General features: G+C 49.4%; 1 protein-coding gene across 1 annotated transcript; it reads right to left on the reverse strand.

Moving 5' to 3' along the window:
• Positions 1-598: 598 nt before the first annotated feature.
• LOC120053573 (putative claudin-24) lies at positions 599-1,345 on the reverse strand. Its single transcript, XM_039000702.1, has one exon. It carries the CDS (start codon positions 1,343-1,345, stop codon positions 599-601), a length of 747 nt encoding a protein of 248 aa, XP_038856630.1.
• Positions 1,346-16,752: the final 15,407 nt, after the last annotated feature.

Below are 16,752 nucleotides of genomic sequence, written 5' to 3' on the forward strand. Positions count from 1 at the left end.
GGGAGGATGGGGTGAGGCTGGAGCAGGTTTTATACCATCAGGGAGGATGGGGTGAGGCTGGAGCAGGTTTTATAGCGTCAGGGAGGATGGGGTGAGGATGTAGCAGGTTTACATCCCAACAATTTCCTCTGAATCTGACATTTAAAAAAAATGTGTTGTGAAAGTTGCTCCAGGTATTCCCTGTGGGTTTGACATAGAAGCATGTAGTTGCTTTATAAACAGCCTGTCAAAAAGCAGTCAGCCAGAGTGCCAAGGCTGGTTCTTAGGCTGTTTAACTATTTTCAAGAGAGGCAGAACCATCCATAAACCTTCCAGAATACCTCTCCCCTCTCCTTCCTTCCACCTCCCCTCGCCTCAGAGAGAGGAGAAGAGATACGAGGTCCAGAGTACGGATCATTCTTCCAGGAAACCTCCCCTCCCCTCGCCTCAGACATACTCTGGAGGTTTCCTGGAGGAATGATCCATACTCCGGACCTCGTATCGCCTCTCCTCTCTTCTCCCCTCCCCTCCCCTCGCCTCAGACATACTCTGGAGGTTTCTTGGAGGAATGATCCATACTCCGGACCTCGTATCGCCTTTCCTCTCTTCTCCCCTCGCCTCAGACATACTCTGGAGGTTTCCTGGAAGAATGATCCGTACTCCGGACCTCGTTTCTCTTCGGCGATTGTGCCTGGGGTGCTCCGTAATAGTCTGTCTGAGGTCCCCTGGAATGATCTGCTTGGGGGGCTCCATAATAGTCTGCCTGAGGTCCCCTGGAATGGTCTGCCAGAGGCCCCAGACAGGATGCAAACAGGAGTAATCCCGCCACCAGCAGGAGGAACCCCCCCACCCAGCCGCAGAACAGGGCATCACCAAACTCCCAGCGTGGCACCACCTCCGGCACTGACTCATCAAAGTAACGCATTACCGTCAAGTGGGCGACGTAGGAAACAGGGACCAGACACAGCACCCCAGCTACCATCCCCAGCACCCCTCCTGCCACCTTCATGATCCTCTTGGCCCTGCAGCCCTCCAGCCCCTGGCTGAAGCTGTTGACCAGGTAAAGACCAGGGATAGCCAGCAGCAGGCCCAGCAGGCCCACAGCCAGGGAGATACACATGAAGACACGGGCCACCTTGATGTCCTGAGGCAGGCCCAGCAGGCTGTCGTAGGGTCGACACTCCATCCCCCCCATGTCCTGGACCACACAGGTCTCCCAGAGACCCAGCTCATAGCTCTCTGTGAGCAAGAGGTCTGTGGACAGGGTCAGCCACTGTGGCATCAGGGTGGTGGCCAGAGCACACAGCCAGGCTGCCATGTACACTACCATCCCCAGCAGCTCCAAAGTGGAGGCACACAGGTCCATGGTTTACCCGCCCCTCTCTGGACCCGCTCCGTTGACCCTCAAGAGCTCTTCTCTGGCTGCTGGAGAGGATCTGGAGAGGTCTGGCAGCTCCTGATGTCCAGTAGGAACAGAGAGGCTTCTCACAGCACCTGCTAATTACTGCTGACTACTGTTCTGTTCACAGGCAGGCGGAGAGCTCCTTCACTAACAGTCCCACTCCACAGAAACACACATCATCTGGCTGGAGGCTGGGAAGAAAGGGACTCTCAGGCACATGGCCCTCCCCTACCTCCTGCTGAGGCTGCTGGTCTGCCAATGGACCAGGGGAGGGAGGGTACATGGCCAGCCTCCCTGAGAATCCTGCCCTGCCTGTCTCCCAGCCCTCCCAGCCACATGGGATGGTATTAAAGAGAGACAGGAAGTTATTAAAATGCAGATTGTTGACAATTCACGACAGAGAGCCAAGTCTGGGCTCAGCCCTCCTGGTTATTGTGCACCTATCCCAAATGGCACCCTATTCCCTATTTATTGCAGTACTTTAGGAAATTATGCCTTTCTTTTAAGCACTTCTCAGTAGTTGGTATTCAGACTTCCCTCATGAAAGTAACAGGGAGAATAGTGTACAATAGAGTAGGCTATACCCTCGTCTATATTCTGCACTAACCATGGAACCGTGTGATGACACATCCAAGTATTGCAACATGGGTCAGGTTCAAACTGTTATGGAATGATAATGTAGGCTATACCAACTGAAGGGAACGAACATTGAATTGGCAGTTGAATGTGTTGTCATTAGACCTACTGACGATCGATACTGATAGTGACTAATATTTAACATGACAGAAATAGGAAACAGAGAAAGCCGGAGTAGCCTATAATTAAGACATTCGAGAGTGCCCATTCCTGCAGGTTAAAAGGCCGTACAATTTAAATTCTGCATAATGGCAAAGAATTTCATCAACTTTACTGTGAGAAAGGTGATATGTTGATAAGCTTCAGTTTGCTGCCATGTGACTGGTTTCACATTTATCTCCAGCGATTATAAGGGAAAATAGATCTTAAACAAATGTAATATATATTTAAAATTCCCTCATCAAACGGATTACTCATTTACCTAGCTCTTATCAATAGATCTTATCAAGTTGTAAATTACAGTGCATAGAGAATGGTGTTATTTATATAAACAAAATTAGTCGATTATTTTTCGACTTGGAACCGGCAGGTTCACTAGACCTTATTCAATAAAATTTAAATCAAATGTATTTATAAAGCCCTTTTTACATCAGCCGATCAAAGTGCTGTACAGAAACCCAGCCTAAAACCCCAAACAGCAAGCAATGCAGGTGTAGAAGCACGGTGGCTAGGAAAAACTCCCTAGAAAGGCCAGAACCTAGGAAGAAACCTAGAGAGGAACCAGGCTCTGAGGGGTGGCCAGTCCTCTTCTGGCTGTGCCAGGTGGAGATTATATCAGTACATGGCCAAGATGTTCAAACGTTCATAGATGACCAGCAGTGTCAAATAATAATAATAATCAAAGTGGTTGGAGAGGGTGCAACAGGTCAGTACCTCAGGAGTAAATGTCAGTTGACTTTTCATAGCCGAGCATTCAGAGGTAGAGACAGCAGGTGCGGGAGAGAGAGAGAGTCGAAAACAGCAGGTCTGGGACAAGGTAGCACGTCCAGTGAACAGGTCCAGTGAACAGGTCAGTGTTCCATAGCCGCAGGCAGAACAGTTAAAACTGGAGCAGCAGCACGACCAGGTGAACTGGGGACAGCAAGGAGTCATCAGGCCAGGTAGTCCTGAGGCATGGTCTATGTCTAAAATCTATGCAGCCTACTCAGTCACTTTTTATAGCTACTGTTAACAGGCCTCCTGGGCCATATACAGTGTTCCTCACTGAGTTCCCTGAACCCAGATCTCTCTTTTGACGAACATATCAAGACTATTTGAAGGACAGCTTTTTTCCATCTTCGTAACATTGCATTGATATGCCCAACCTAGATCGAGGCAGAGAAACAGTCTCAATGGGGATAGCTGAGCTGACTACACTGACTGTGTTAGTGGCAGACTCCACTAAGCTGGCAGGCTGGCTAAAAGCCTGCTGCCTGGCCTGCACCCTATCTCATTGTGGAGCTAGAGGAGTTAGAGCCCTGTCTATGTTCATAGATAAGATGAGAGCACCCCTCCAGCTAGGAAAGAGTCCGTCACTCCTCAGGAGGCCAGGCTTGGTCCCGTTTGTGGGTGAGTCCCAGAAAGAGGGCCAATTATCTACAAATTATATATTTTGGGAGGGGCAGAAAACAGTTTTCAACCAGCGATTGAGTTTATTTTTTATTTTATTTTACCAGGTAAGTTGACTGAGAACACATTCTCACTTACAGGAACGACCTGGGGAATAGTTACAGGGGAGAGGAGGGGGATGAATGAGCCAATTGTAAGCTGGGGATTATTAGGTGACCGTGATGGTTTGAGGGCCAGATTGGGAATTTAGCCAGGACACCGGGGTTAACACCCCTACTCTTACGATAAGTGCCATGGGATCTTTAGTGACCACAGAGACTCAGGACACCCGTTTAACGTCCCATCCAAAAGACGGCACCCTACACAGGGCAGCATCCCCAATCACTGTCCTGGGTTATTGGGATATTTTATATATTTTTTATACCAGAGGAAAGAGTGCCTCCTACTGGCCGTCCAACACCACTTCCAGCAGCATCTGGTCTCCCATCTAGGGACCAACCAGGACCAAACCTGCTTAGCTTCAGAAGCAAGCAGCAGTGGGATGCAGGGTGGTATGCTGCTGGCTGTAGACCTCCTCACTCCCCCTAACTGGGAGGGGGCCAGAGACACTTACTGCTGTAGACCTCCTCACTCCCCCTAACTGGGAGGGGACCAGAGACAATTACTGCTGTAGACCTCCTCACTCCCCCTAACTGGGAGGGGGCCAGATCCAATGACTGCTGTAGACCTCCTCACTCCCCCTAACTGGGAGGGGACCAGAGAAACTTACTGCTGTAGACCTCCTCACTCCCCCTAACTGGGAGGGGGCCAGAGACAATTACTGCTGTAGACCTCCTCACTCACCCTAACTGGGAGGGGACCAGAGACACTTACTGCTGTAGACCTCCTCACTCCCCCTAACTGGGAGGGGGCCAGAGACAATTACTGCTGTAGACCTCCTCACTCCCCCTAACTGGGAGGGGGCCAGAGACAATTACTGCTGTAGACCTCCTCACTCCCCCTAACTGGGAGGGGGCCAGAGACACTTACTGCTGTAGACCTCCTCACTCCCCCTAACTGGGAGGGGACCAGAGACACTTACTGCTGTAGACCTCCTCACTCCCCCTAACTGGGAGGGGGCCAGAGACAATTACTGCTGTAGACCTCCTCACTCCCCCTAACTGGGAGGGGACCAGAGACACTTACTGCTGTAGACCTCCTCACTCCCCCTAACTGGGAGGGGGCCAGAGACAATTACTGCTGTAGACCTCCTCACTCCCCCTAACTGGGAGGGGGCCAGAGACAATTACTGCTGTAGACCTCCTCACTCCCCCTAACTGGGAGGGGACCAGAGAAACTTACTGCTGTAGACCTCCTCACTCCCCCTAACTGGGAGGGGGCCAGAGACAATTACTGCTGTAGACCTCCTCACTCCCCCTAACTGGGAGGGGACCAGAGACACTTACTGCTGTAGACCTCCTCACTCCCCCTAACTGGGAGGGGCCAGAGACAATTACTGCTGTAGACCTCCTCACTCCCCCTAACTGGGAGGGGACCAGAGACACTTACTGCTGTAGACCTCCTCACTCCCCCTAACTGGGAGGGGGCCAGAGACAATTACTGCTGTAGACCTCCTCACTCCCCCTAACTTAGGAGGGGGCCAGAGACAATTACTGCTGTAGACCTCCTCACTCCCCCTAACTGGGAGGGGACCAGAGACACTTACTGCTGTAGACCTCCTCACTCCCCCTAACTGGGAGGGGGCCAGAGACAATTACTGCTGTAGACCTCCTCACTCCCCCTAACTGGGAGGGGACCAGAGACACTTACTGCTGTAGACCTCCTCACTCCCCCTAACTGGGAGGGGGCCAGAGACAATTACTGCTGTAGACCTCCTCACTCCCCCTAACTGGGAGGGGGCCAGAGACAATTACTGCTGTAGACCTCCTCACTCCCCCTAACTGGGAGGGGGCCAGAGACAATTACTGCTGTAGACCTCCTCACTACCCCTAACTGGGAGAGGGCCAGAGACACTTACTGCTGTAGACCTCCTCACTCCCCCTAACTGGGAGGGGGCCAGAGACTCTTCTGTAGACCTCCTCACTCCCCCTAACTGGGAGGGGACCAGAGACAATTACTGCTGTAGACTTCCTCACTCCCCCTAACTGGGAGGGGGCCAGAGACAATTACTGCTGTAGACCTCCTCACTCCCCCTAACTGGGAGGGGGCCAGAGACAATTACTGCTGTAGACCTCCTCACTCCCCCTAACTGGGAGGGGACCAGAGACACTTACTGCTGTAGACCTCCTCACTCCCCCTAACTGGGAGGGGGCCAGAGACAATTACTGCTGTAGACCTCCTCACTCCCCCTAACTTAGGAGGGGGCCAGAGACAATTACTGCTGTAGACCTCCTCACTCCCCCTAACTGGGAGGGGACCAGAGACACTTACTGCTGTAGACCTCCTCACTCCCCCTAACTGGGAGGGGGCCAGAGACAATTACTGCTGTAGACCTCCTCACTCACCCTAACTGGGAGGGGACCAGAGACACTTACTGCTGTAGACCTCCTCACTCCCCCTAACTGGGAGGGGGCCAGAGACAATTACTGCTGTAGACCTCCTCACTCCCCCTAACTGGGAGGGGGCCAGAGACAATTACTGCTGTAGACCTCCTCACTCCCCCTAACTGGGAGGGGGCCAGAGACAATTACTGCTGTAGACCTCCTCACTACCCCTAACTGGGAGAGGGCCAGAGACACTTACTGCTGTAGACCTCCTCACTCCCCCTAACTGGGAGGGGGCCAGAGACTCTTCTGTAGACCTCCTCACTCCCCCTAACTGGGAGGGGACCAGAGACAATTACTGCTGTAGACTTCCTCACTCCCCCTAACTGGGAGGGGGCCAGAGACAATTACTGCTGTAGACCTCCTCACTCCCCCTAACTGGGAGGGGGCCAGAGACAATTACTGCTGTAGACCTCCTCACTCCCCCTAACTGGGAGGGGGCCAGAGACACTTACTGCTGTAGACCTCCTCACTCCCCCTAACTGGGAGGGGGCCAGAGACAATTACTGCTGTAGACCTCCTCACTCCCCCTAACTGGGAGGGGGCCAGAGACAATTACTGCTGTAGACCTCCTCACTCCCCCTAACTGGGAGGGGGCCAGAGACAATTACTGCTGTAGACCTCCTCACTCCCCCTAACTGGGAGGGGGCCAGAGACAATTACTGCTGTAGACCTCCTCACTCCCCCTAACTGGGAGGGGGCCAGAGACAATTACTGCTGTAGACCTCCTCACTCCCCCTAACTGGGAGGGGGCCAGAGACACTTACTGCTGTAGACCTCCTCACTCCCCCTAACTGGGAGGGGACCAGAGACACTTACTGCTGTAGACCTCCTCACTCCCCCTAACTGGGAGGGGACCAGAGACACTTACTGCTGTAGACCTCCTCACTCCCCCTAACTGGGAGGGGGCCAGAGACAATTACTGCTGTAGACCTCCTCACTCCCCCTAACTGGGAGGGGGCCAGAGACAATTACTGCTGTAGACCTCCTCACTCCCCCTAACTGGGAGGGGGCCAGAGACAATTACTGCTGTAGACCTCCTCACTCCCCCTAACTGGGAGGGGGCCAGAGACAATTACTGCTGTAGACCTCCTCACTCCCCCTAACTGGGAGGGGGCCAGAGACAATTACTGCTGTAGACCTCCTCACTCCCCCTAACTGGGAGGGGGCCAGAGACAATTACTGCTGTAGACCTCCTCACTCACCCTAACTGGGAGGGGACCAGAGACACTTACTGCTGTAGACCTCTTCACTCCCCCTAACTGGGAGGGGGCCAGAGACAATTACTGCTGTAGACCTCCTCACTCCCCCTAACTGGGAGGGGGCCAGAGACAATTACTGCTGTAGACCTCCTCACTCCCCCTAACTGGGAGGGGGCCAGAGACACTTACTGCTGTAGACCTCCTCACTCCCCCTAACTGGGAGGGGACCAGAGACACTTACTGCTGTAGACCTCCTCACTCCCCCTAACTGGGAGGGGGCCAGAGACAATTACTGCTGTAGACCTCCTCACTCCCCCTAACTGGGAGGGGGCCAGAGACAATTACTGCTGTAGACCTCCTCACTCCCCCTAACTGGGAGGGGACCAGAGACACTTACTGCTGTAGACCTCCTCACTCCCCCTAACTGGGAGGGGACCAGAGACAATTACTGCTGTAGACTTCCTCACTCCCCCTAACTGGGAGGGGGCCAGAGACAATTACTGCTGTAGACCTCCTCACTCCCCCTAACTGGGAGGGGGCCAGAGACAATTACTGCTGTAGACCTCCTCACTCCCCCTAACTGGGAGGGGGCCAGAGACACTTACTGCTGTAGACCTCCTCACTCCCCCTAACTGGGAGGGGGCCAGAGACAATTACTGCTGTAGACCTCCTCACTCCCCCTAACTGGGAGGGGGCCAGAGACAATTACTGCTGTAGACCTCCTCACTCCCCCTAACTGGGAGGGGGCCAGAGACAATTACTGCTGTAGACCTCCTCACTCCCCCTAACTGGGAGGGGGCCAGAGACAATTACTGCTGTAGACCTCCTCACTCCCCCTAACTGGGAGGGGGCCAGAGACAATTACTGCTGTAGACCTCCTCACTCCCCCTAACTGGGAGGGGGCCAGAGACAATTACTGCTGTAGACCTCCTCACTCCCCCTAACTGGGAGGGGGCCAGAGACACTTACTGCTGTAGACCTCCTCACTCCCCCTAACTGGGAGGGGCCAGAGACAATTACTGCTGTAGACCTCCTCACTCCCCCTAACTGGGAGGGGGCCAGAGACAATTACTGCTGTAGACCTCCTCACTCCCCCTAACTGGGAGGGGGCCAGAGACAATTACTGCTGTAGACCTCCTCACTCCCCCTAACTGGGAGGGGGCCAGAGACAATTACTGCTGTAGACCTCCTCACTCCCCCTAACTGGGAGGGGGCCAGAGACAATTACTGCTGTAGACCTCCTCACTCCCCCTAACTGGGAGGGGGCCAGAGACAATTACTGCTGTAGACCTCCTCACTCCCCCTAACTGGGAGGGGGCCAGAGACACTTACTGCTGTAGACCTCCTCACTCCCCCTAACTGGGAGGGGCCTGAGACAATTACTGCTGTAGACCTCCTCACTCCCCCTAACTGGGAGGGGCCAGAGACAATTACTGCTGTAGACCTCCTCACTCCCCCTAACTGGGAGGGGGCCAGAGACAATTACTGCTGTAGACCTCCTCACTCCCCCTAACTGGGAGGGGGCCAGAGACAATTACTGCTGTAGACCTCCTCACTCCCCCTAACTGGGAGGGGGCCAGAGACAATTACTGCTGTAGACCTCCTCACTCCCCCTAACTGGGAGGGGGCCAGAGACAATTACTGCTGTAGACCTCCTCACTCCCCCTAACTGGGAGGGGGCCAGAGACACTTACTGCTGTAGACCTCCTCACTCCCCCTAACTGGGAGGGGCCTGAGACAATTACTGCTGTAGACCTCCTCACTCCCCCTAACTGGGAGGGGCCAGAGACAATTACTGCTGTAGACCTCCTCACTCCCCCTAACTGGGAGGGGGCCAGAGACAATTACTGCTGTAGACCTCCTCACTCCCCCTAACTGGGAGGGGGCCAGAGACAATTACTGCTGTAGACCTCCTCACTCCCCCTAACTGGGAGGGGGCCAGAGACAATTACTGCTGTAGACCTCCTCACTCCCCCTAACTGGGAGGGGGCCAGAGACACTTACTGCTGTAGACCTCCTCACTCCCCCTAACTGAAGCTATGTTGCGTTTGGTGACCTCTGACTGTTTCATCCTAACATTGTTGGTGCCGATGAAGTTAACAATATCTCTATACTCTCTACACTCGCAAGTTTTAGCTTCAGCCAGCACCATCTTCAGATTTGCCTTTACGTTGGTAGCCATGCCCCCTGGTAAACCAGGGAAGGCTCGGCCTCTGAAACACAGCGCACAGCAGCACGTAAACAAGTCCACAAGTTGTGACCGGAAGTCACATCGTAAAGGTGGAGTAACTAAGTCAAGGTCAGAATACGGTGTATCTGTAGACACACCTGCACCACACATTTATTTGATCTCAAAATGAATAGCGGGTGAATGGCACACTATGCTTAAGTCCATGGTCAGAATAAGCATTGAGAGAAAAGCACATAAAAACGGAATTACGTTCATTTATGCGAGCTTAACTCGGGTCGGAATTGGGCCCATAGGGCACAGTAGTGGAAAGCAAAATACTTTGCAGTACTACTGCAGTCGTATCTGTACTTGACTTTACTATTTATATTTTTGACAACTTTACTTCACTACATTCCTAAAGAAAATAATGTACTTTTTTACTCCATACATTTTCCCTTACTCGTTACATTTTGAATTCTTAGCAGGACAGGAAAATGGTCCAAATTCACTTACTTGAGAGAACATCTCTGGTCATCCCTACTGCTTCTGATCTGGCTCACAAATGATTTTTGTTGTAAATGACTGTGTTGGAGTGCAAATAAATGAAAAAAACAAGAAAATCGTGCCGTTTGCTTTGCTTAATATACCTCTACTTCCTCAGAATCCCGGGTCCGGGAGCACCCCCACCAGTAAAAAAGCTGACTAGCATAGGCTAGCATAGCGTCACAAGTAAATAGTAGCATCTAAATATCATTAAATCACAAGTCCAAGACACCAGATGAAAGATAAACATCTTGGTAATCAAGCCATCATTTCTGATTTTTAAAATGTTTTACAGGGAAGACACAATATGTAAATCTATTAGCTAACCACGTTAGCAAAAGACTCCACTTTTATTACTCCATCAGTTTTTGACTCCATCAGTAGCTATCACAAATTCGGCCAAATAAAGATATAAATAGCCACTAACCAAGAAACAACCTCATCAGATGACAGTCTGATAACATATTTATTGTATAGCATATGTTTTGTTAGAAAAATGTGCATATTTCAGGTATAAATCATAGTTTACCATTGCAGCCACCATCACAAATCGACTAGAATAACTACAGAGAGCAACGTGTATTACCTAATTACTCATCATAAAACATTTCTTAAAAATACACAGCATACAGCAATGGAAAGACACAGATCTTGTGAATCCAGACAATATTTCAGATTTTCTAAGTGTTTTACAGCGAAAACACAATATAGCGTTATATTAGCTTAGCACAGTAGCAAACCAAACAACAGCATTGATTCCAGCCAAACATAGCGATAACGTATTCACCACCAAAATATATTAATTTTCACTAACCTTCTCAGAATTCTTCAGATGACAGTCCTGTAACATCATATTACACAATGCATATAGAGTTTGTTCGAAAATGTGCATATTTAGCGGCACAAATCGTGCTTATACAATGAGAAAAGTTGCCAAGCTCCCCAGAAAATTGCGGGCGCCATCTTGGAGAGTCACCTAGTCTAATCAATAAATAATCATAAACTTGACTAAAAAATACAGGGTGGACAGCAATTGAAAGACAAATTAGTTCTTAATGCAATCGCTGAATTACATTTTTAAAATTAACCTTACTGCGCAATACTGGGTGCAATACAGGGTGCGATAGCGCAAGGCTACACGGAAAATAATGGCGTCTTATGCATTTTACTTTTTCAACAGAACAACGAATTATCAGCATAAATAGTACTTACTATTAGCTGAACTCCCATCAGAATCTTGGGAAAGGTGTCCGTTGGCCAAAAGAATCGTTGCTGGGTTGGAGAATGTTTCCTTCGACGTTGCAATTAGCAGTACACAATGGCATTCGAGAGAGAGATACCCAACTCAATACAACGTCAGAAAATGAAATGCCCGAAAATCGCAATATACTGACATAAACTGATATAAATCGGTTTAAAATAACAAGATTATGATGTCTTTAAAGCCTATATCGAATAAAAACAGAGCCGGATATATCTAGTTTCTAAAACCAGAGCTTCTAAAAAGACATTCCAAGACCCTCTCTGCGTCAGCGCGAAGGTCCAAAAGGGTGGACACCTCGGTTCCAATCAATTTATCAACTTTCTGAACTACGTAGAGACTCCATTTCAACTCTCCCTATTCGCTAACAACCAGGGGAAGGCGTATGCAGTGCATCTCAACCAATAGAAGACAGTCAGGGTTATCTACAGGTCTGGGAACAGCAAGCAGATTTCACCATTTTCAAATCCTCATAGGAGAATTGCTCTAAGTCGAGTTCTGTTTCACTTACAGACATAATTCAAACGGTTTTAGAAACTAGAGAGTGTTTTCTATCCAATAGTAATAATAATATGCATATTGTACGAGCAAGAATTGAGTACGAGGCAGTTTAATTTGGATACGAATTTGTGCTATGTCAAAATGGCACCCCCCTAGTGGCAAGAAGTTTTAATATAAAGGAATATTTATACTTTTACTTTTTAGTATATTTTAGCAATTACATTTACTTTTGATACTTTAGTATATTTAAAAACAAATACTTTTAGACTTTTACTCAAGAAGTATTTTACTGGGTTACTGTCACGATCGTCGTATGGTGGAAGAGAGGACCAAGGCGCAGCGTGATAACAATACATCTTCTCTTTTAATATAACGAAGACGAAGAACACTTGACAAATTAAACAAAACAACAAACCGACGAACGTGAAGCTATATAAACAATGTGCTGACATGCAACATAGACATAGACAATCACCCACGAACTACCTAATGAATATGGCTGCCTAAATATGGTTCCCAATCAGAGACAACGATAGACAGCTGTCTCTAATTGAGAACCAATCTAGGCAACCATAGACATACATACACCTAGACTGAACACTGCCCCATAAACATACAAAAAACCCTAGACAATACAAAACACATACATCCCCCATGTCACACCCTGACCTAACTAAAATAATAAAGAAAACAAAGATAACTAAGGCCAGGGCGTGACAGTTACTTTCACTTCTACTTAGGTTATTGACATTTTGACTTCAAAGAGGTCCAGCCAACCTTTTCAGAATGTGCAGGGTCGACTACAGTATCCCTCTCTGTGGAACCTCTCCTCTTCTTCGTCAGGGGGTCAGAATGTGTAAGGTAGACCTGTGTTGAGGATCAATGTGGCGGATATGTTGTTACCTACCCTTACCACCTGGGGGCGGCCCGTCAGGAAGTCTAGGATCCAGTTGCAGAGAGAGCTGTTTAGTCCCAGGGTCCTTAGCTTAGTGATGAGCTTTGAGGGCACTACGGTGTTGAAAGCTGAGCTGTAGTCAACGAATAGCATTCTCACATAGGTGTTCCTTTTGTCCAGGTGGGAAAGGGCAGTGTGGAGTGCAATAGAGATTGCATCATCTGTGGATCTGTTGGTGCAGTATGCAAATTGGAGTGGGTCTAGGGTTAATGGTGTTGATGTGAGCCATGCCCAGCCTTTCAAAGCACTTCATGGCTACAGACGTGAGTGCTACGGGTCGGTAGTCATTTAAGCAGGTTACCTTGGTGTTCTTGGGCACAGGGACTATGGTGGTCTGCTTGAAACATGTTGGTATTACAGACCCAGACAGGGAGAGGTTGAAAATGTCAGTGAACACACTTGCTAGTTGGGCAGCGCATGCTCGCAGCATATGTCCTGGTAATCCATCTGGCCCAGCGGCCTTGTGAATGGTGACTTGTTTAAAGGTCTTACTCACATCGGCTGCGGAGAGCGTGATCACACAGTCATCCGGAAGAGTTGGTGCTCTCATGCATGTTTCGGTGTTACTTGCCTCTAAGCGAACATAGAAATTATTTTGCTCGTCTGGTAGGCTCGTGTCACTGGGCAGCTCTCGGCTGTGCTTCCCTCTGTAGTCTGTAATGGTTTGCCCTGCCACATCCAACTGGCATCAGTACGATTCGATCTTAGTCCTGTATTGATGCTTTGCCTGTTTCTCCACCATTAACTCCACGTTTTCTCCCAAACACAATACACATACTAGTAAGCCCAATAAAACTAGTATTAGGCCCACTGTCATACTCTACCAGGCAACACACTTGTTTAATGACGTCACCGGACAACCAGTCACTGATACGTATCTAAGGCACTATGTCAAACACGTATAAGAATGTGCCGTGAATACCAACCAAAGCGCATTCCAATAAGCATTAACCCATCATAATGCAACAAAATACTATTACAAAAATGTCTAAGAACCAACCTTATGATTCCGGATGACTCGCACCACAAAGCGAGAATCATACCCTTCAGATCCCAGATGAGCCCCCACTTGTCACGAACCGGCTCGAAGTCCAGAACAAAAAAGGAGACAATGTGGAGATAAGGAATAACAAAAATATATTTATTAACTGAAGTAAACTAAATACAATTAACAATGGCATGTGTAGTCAGTAATCAGTAGTGTAAGTGAGTGGTTGTGTGCAGAGATCAAATTAAATCAAATTTTATTGGTCACATACACATGGTTAGCAAATGTTAATGTGAGTGTAGTGAAATGCTTGTGCTTCTAGTTCCGACCGTGCAGTAATATCTAACAAGGAATCTAACAATTTCACAACAACTACCTTATACACACAAGTGTAGAGGAATGAATAAGAATATGTACATATAAATATATGGATGAGCGATGGCCGAACGGCATAGGCAAGATGCAGTAGATGGTATAGAGTACAGTATATACACATATGAGATGAGTAATGTAGGGTATGTAAACATTATAAAAAGTGGCATTGTTTAAAGTGACTAGTGATACATTTATTACATCCATTTTTTCCATTATTAAAGTGGCTGGAGTTGAGTCAGTATGTAGGCAGCAGCCACTAAATGTTAGTGGTGGCTGTTTAACAGTCTGATGGCCTTGAGATAGAAGCTGTTTGTCAGTCTCTCGGTCCCTGCTTTGATGCACCTGTACTGACCTCGCCTTCTGGATGATAGCGGGGTGAACAGGCAGTGGCTCAGGTGGTTGTTGTCCTTGATAATCTTTATGGCCTTCCTGTGACACCTGTGACATCGGGTGGTGTAGGTGTCCTGGAGGGCAGGTAGTTTGGCCCCGGTGATGCGTTGTGCAGACCTCACTACACTCTGGAGAGCCTTACGGTTGTGGGCGGAGCAGTTGCCATACCAGGCGGTGATACAGCCCAACAGGATGCTCTCGATTGGGCATCTGTAAAAGTTTGTGAGTGTTGTCGGTGACACGCTAAATTTCTTCAGCCTCCTGAGGTTGAGGAGACGCTGTTGCGCCTTCTTCACCATGCTGTCTGTGTGGGTGGACCAATTCAGTTTGTCTGTGATGTGTACGCCGAGGAACTTAAAACGTTCTACCCTCTCCACTACTGTCCCGTCGATGTGGATAGGGGGGTGCTCCCTCTGCTGTTTCCTGAAGTCCACAATCATCTCCTTTGTTTTGTTGATGTTGAGTGTGAGGTTATTTTCCTGACACCACACTCAGAGGGCCCTCACCTTCTCCCTTTAGGCCATCTCGTTGTTGTTGGTAATCAAGCCTACCACTGTAGTGTCGTCTGCAAACTTGATGATTGAGTTGGAGGCGTGCGTGGCCACGCAGTCATGGGTGAACAGTTGCGGATCAGCGAAGTGGAGATGTTATTACCTACCCTCACCACCTGGGGGCGGCCCGTCAAAAAGTCCAGGACCCAGTTGCACAGGGCGGGGTCGAGATCCAGGGTCTCGAGCTTAATGACGAGTTTGGATGGTACTATGGTGTTAAATGCTGAGCTGTAATCGATGAACAGCATTCTTACATAGGTATTCCTCTTGTCCAGATGGGTTAGGGCAGTGTGCAGTGTGATTGCGATTGCATTGTTTGTGGACCTACTGGGGCGGTAAGTAAATTGGAGTGGGTCTAGGGTGTCAGGTAGGGTGGAGGTGATATGATCCTTGACTAGTCTTTCAACGCACTTCATGATGACGGAAGTGAATGCTACGGGGCGATAGTCGTTTAGCTCAGTTACCTTGGCTTTCTTGGGAACAGGAACAATGGTGGCCCTCTTGAAGCATGAGGGAACAGCAGACTGGGATAGGGAGTGATTGAATATGTCCGTAAACACACCAGCCAGCTGGTCTGCGCATGCTCTGAGGACGCGGCTAGGGATGCCGTCTGGGCCGGCAGCCTTGCGAGGGTTAACACGTTTAAATGTTTTACTCACCTCGGCTGCGGTGAAGGAGAGCCCACAGGCTTTGGTAGCGTGCCATGTCAGTGGCACTGTATTGTCCTCAAAGCAAGCAAAGAAGTTGTTTAGTTTGTTTGGGAAAAGACGTCGGTGTCTGTGACAGGGCTAGTTTTCATTTTGTAATCCGTGATTGACTGTAGACCCTGCCACATACGTCTGGTGTCTGAGCCGTTGAATTGCGACACTACTTTGTCTCTATACTGACGCTTTGCTTGTTTGATTGCCTTGCGGAGTGAATAGCTACACTGTTTGTATTCGGTCATGTTTCCAGTCGCCTTGCAATGATTAAAAGCAGTGGTTCGCACTTTCAGTTTTGCGCCAATGCTGCCATCAATCCACGGTTTCTGGTTGGGGAAAGTTTTAATAGTCACCGTGGGTACAACATCACCGATGCACTTGCTAATGAACTCGCTCACCGAATCAGCGTATTCATCAATGTTGTTGTCTGAGGCTATCCGGAACATATCCCAGTCCACGTGATCAAAGCAATCTTGAAGCGTGGAATCAGATTGGCCGGACCAGCGTTGAAAAGATGTGATAATGACGGGTGTTGAAAGGTGCCAAAGCAAACAAACAAAACGGCCACAAAAATGCCACAACCAAACTCCAACCGTGTGTCTGCATGGACAGAGACTCCTCAATGAATGGGAAAATGTGTATTTATTCCGGGACACACCAGAACCCAGGTGTGTCCCATTTCACAGACTATCCTCCCGGCTCCGCCCACCGACATCCTATTAAGGAAAAAAAAGGGCAAAGAGAAAACATTCGGCAGACAGAGTGGGCGGGTCGTCACGGAGTGGGAGGGTCGTCACAGAGTGGGAGGGTCTTCACAGAGTGGGAGGGTCTTCACAGAGTGGGAGGGTCGTCACAGAGTTGGAGGGTCGTCACAGAGTGGGAGAGTCGTCACAGAGTGGGAGGGTCTTCACAGAGTGGGAGGGTCGTCACAGAGTGGGAGGGTCGTCACAGAGTGGGAGGGTCGTCACAGAGTGGGAGGGTCGTCACAGAGTGGGAGGGTCTTCACA

This window comes from Salvelinus namaycush, chromosome 9 (assembly GCF_016432855.1).
Source record: "Salvelinus namaycush isolate Seneca chromosome 9, SaNama_1.0, whole genome shotgun sequence".
NCBI lineage: Eukaryota > Metazoa > Chordata > Actinopteri > Salmoniformes > Salmonidae > Salvelinus > Salvelinus namaycush.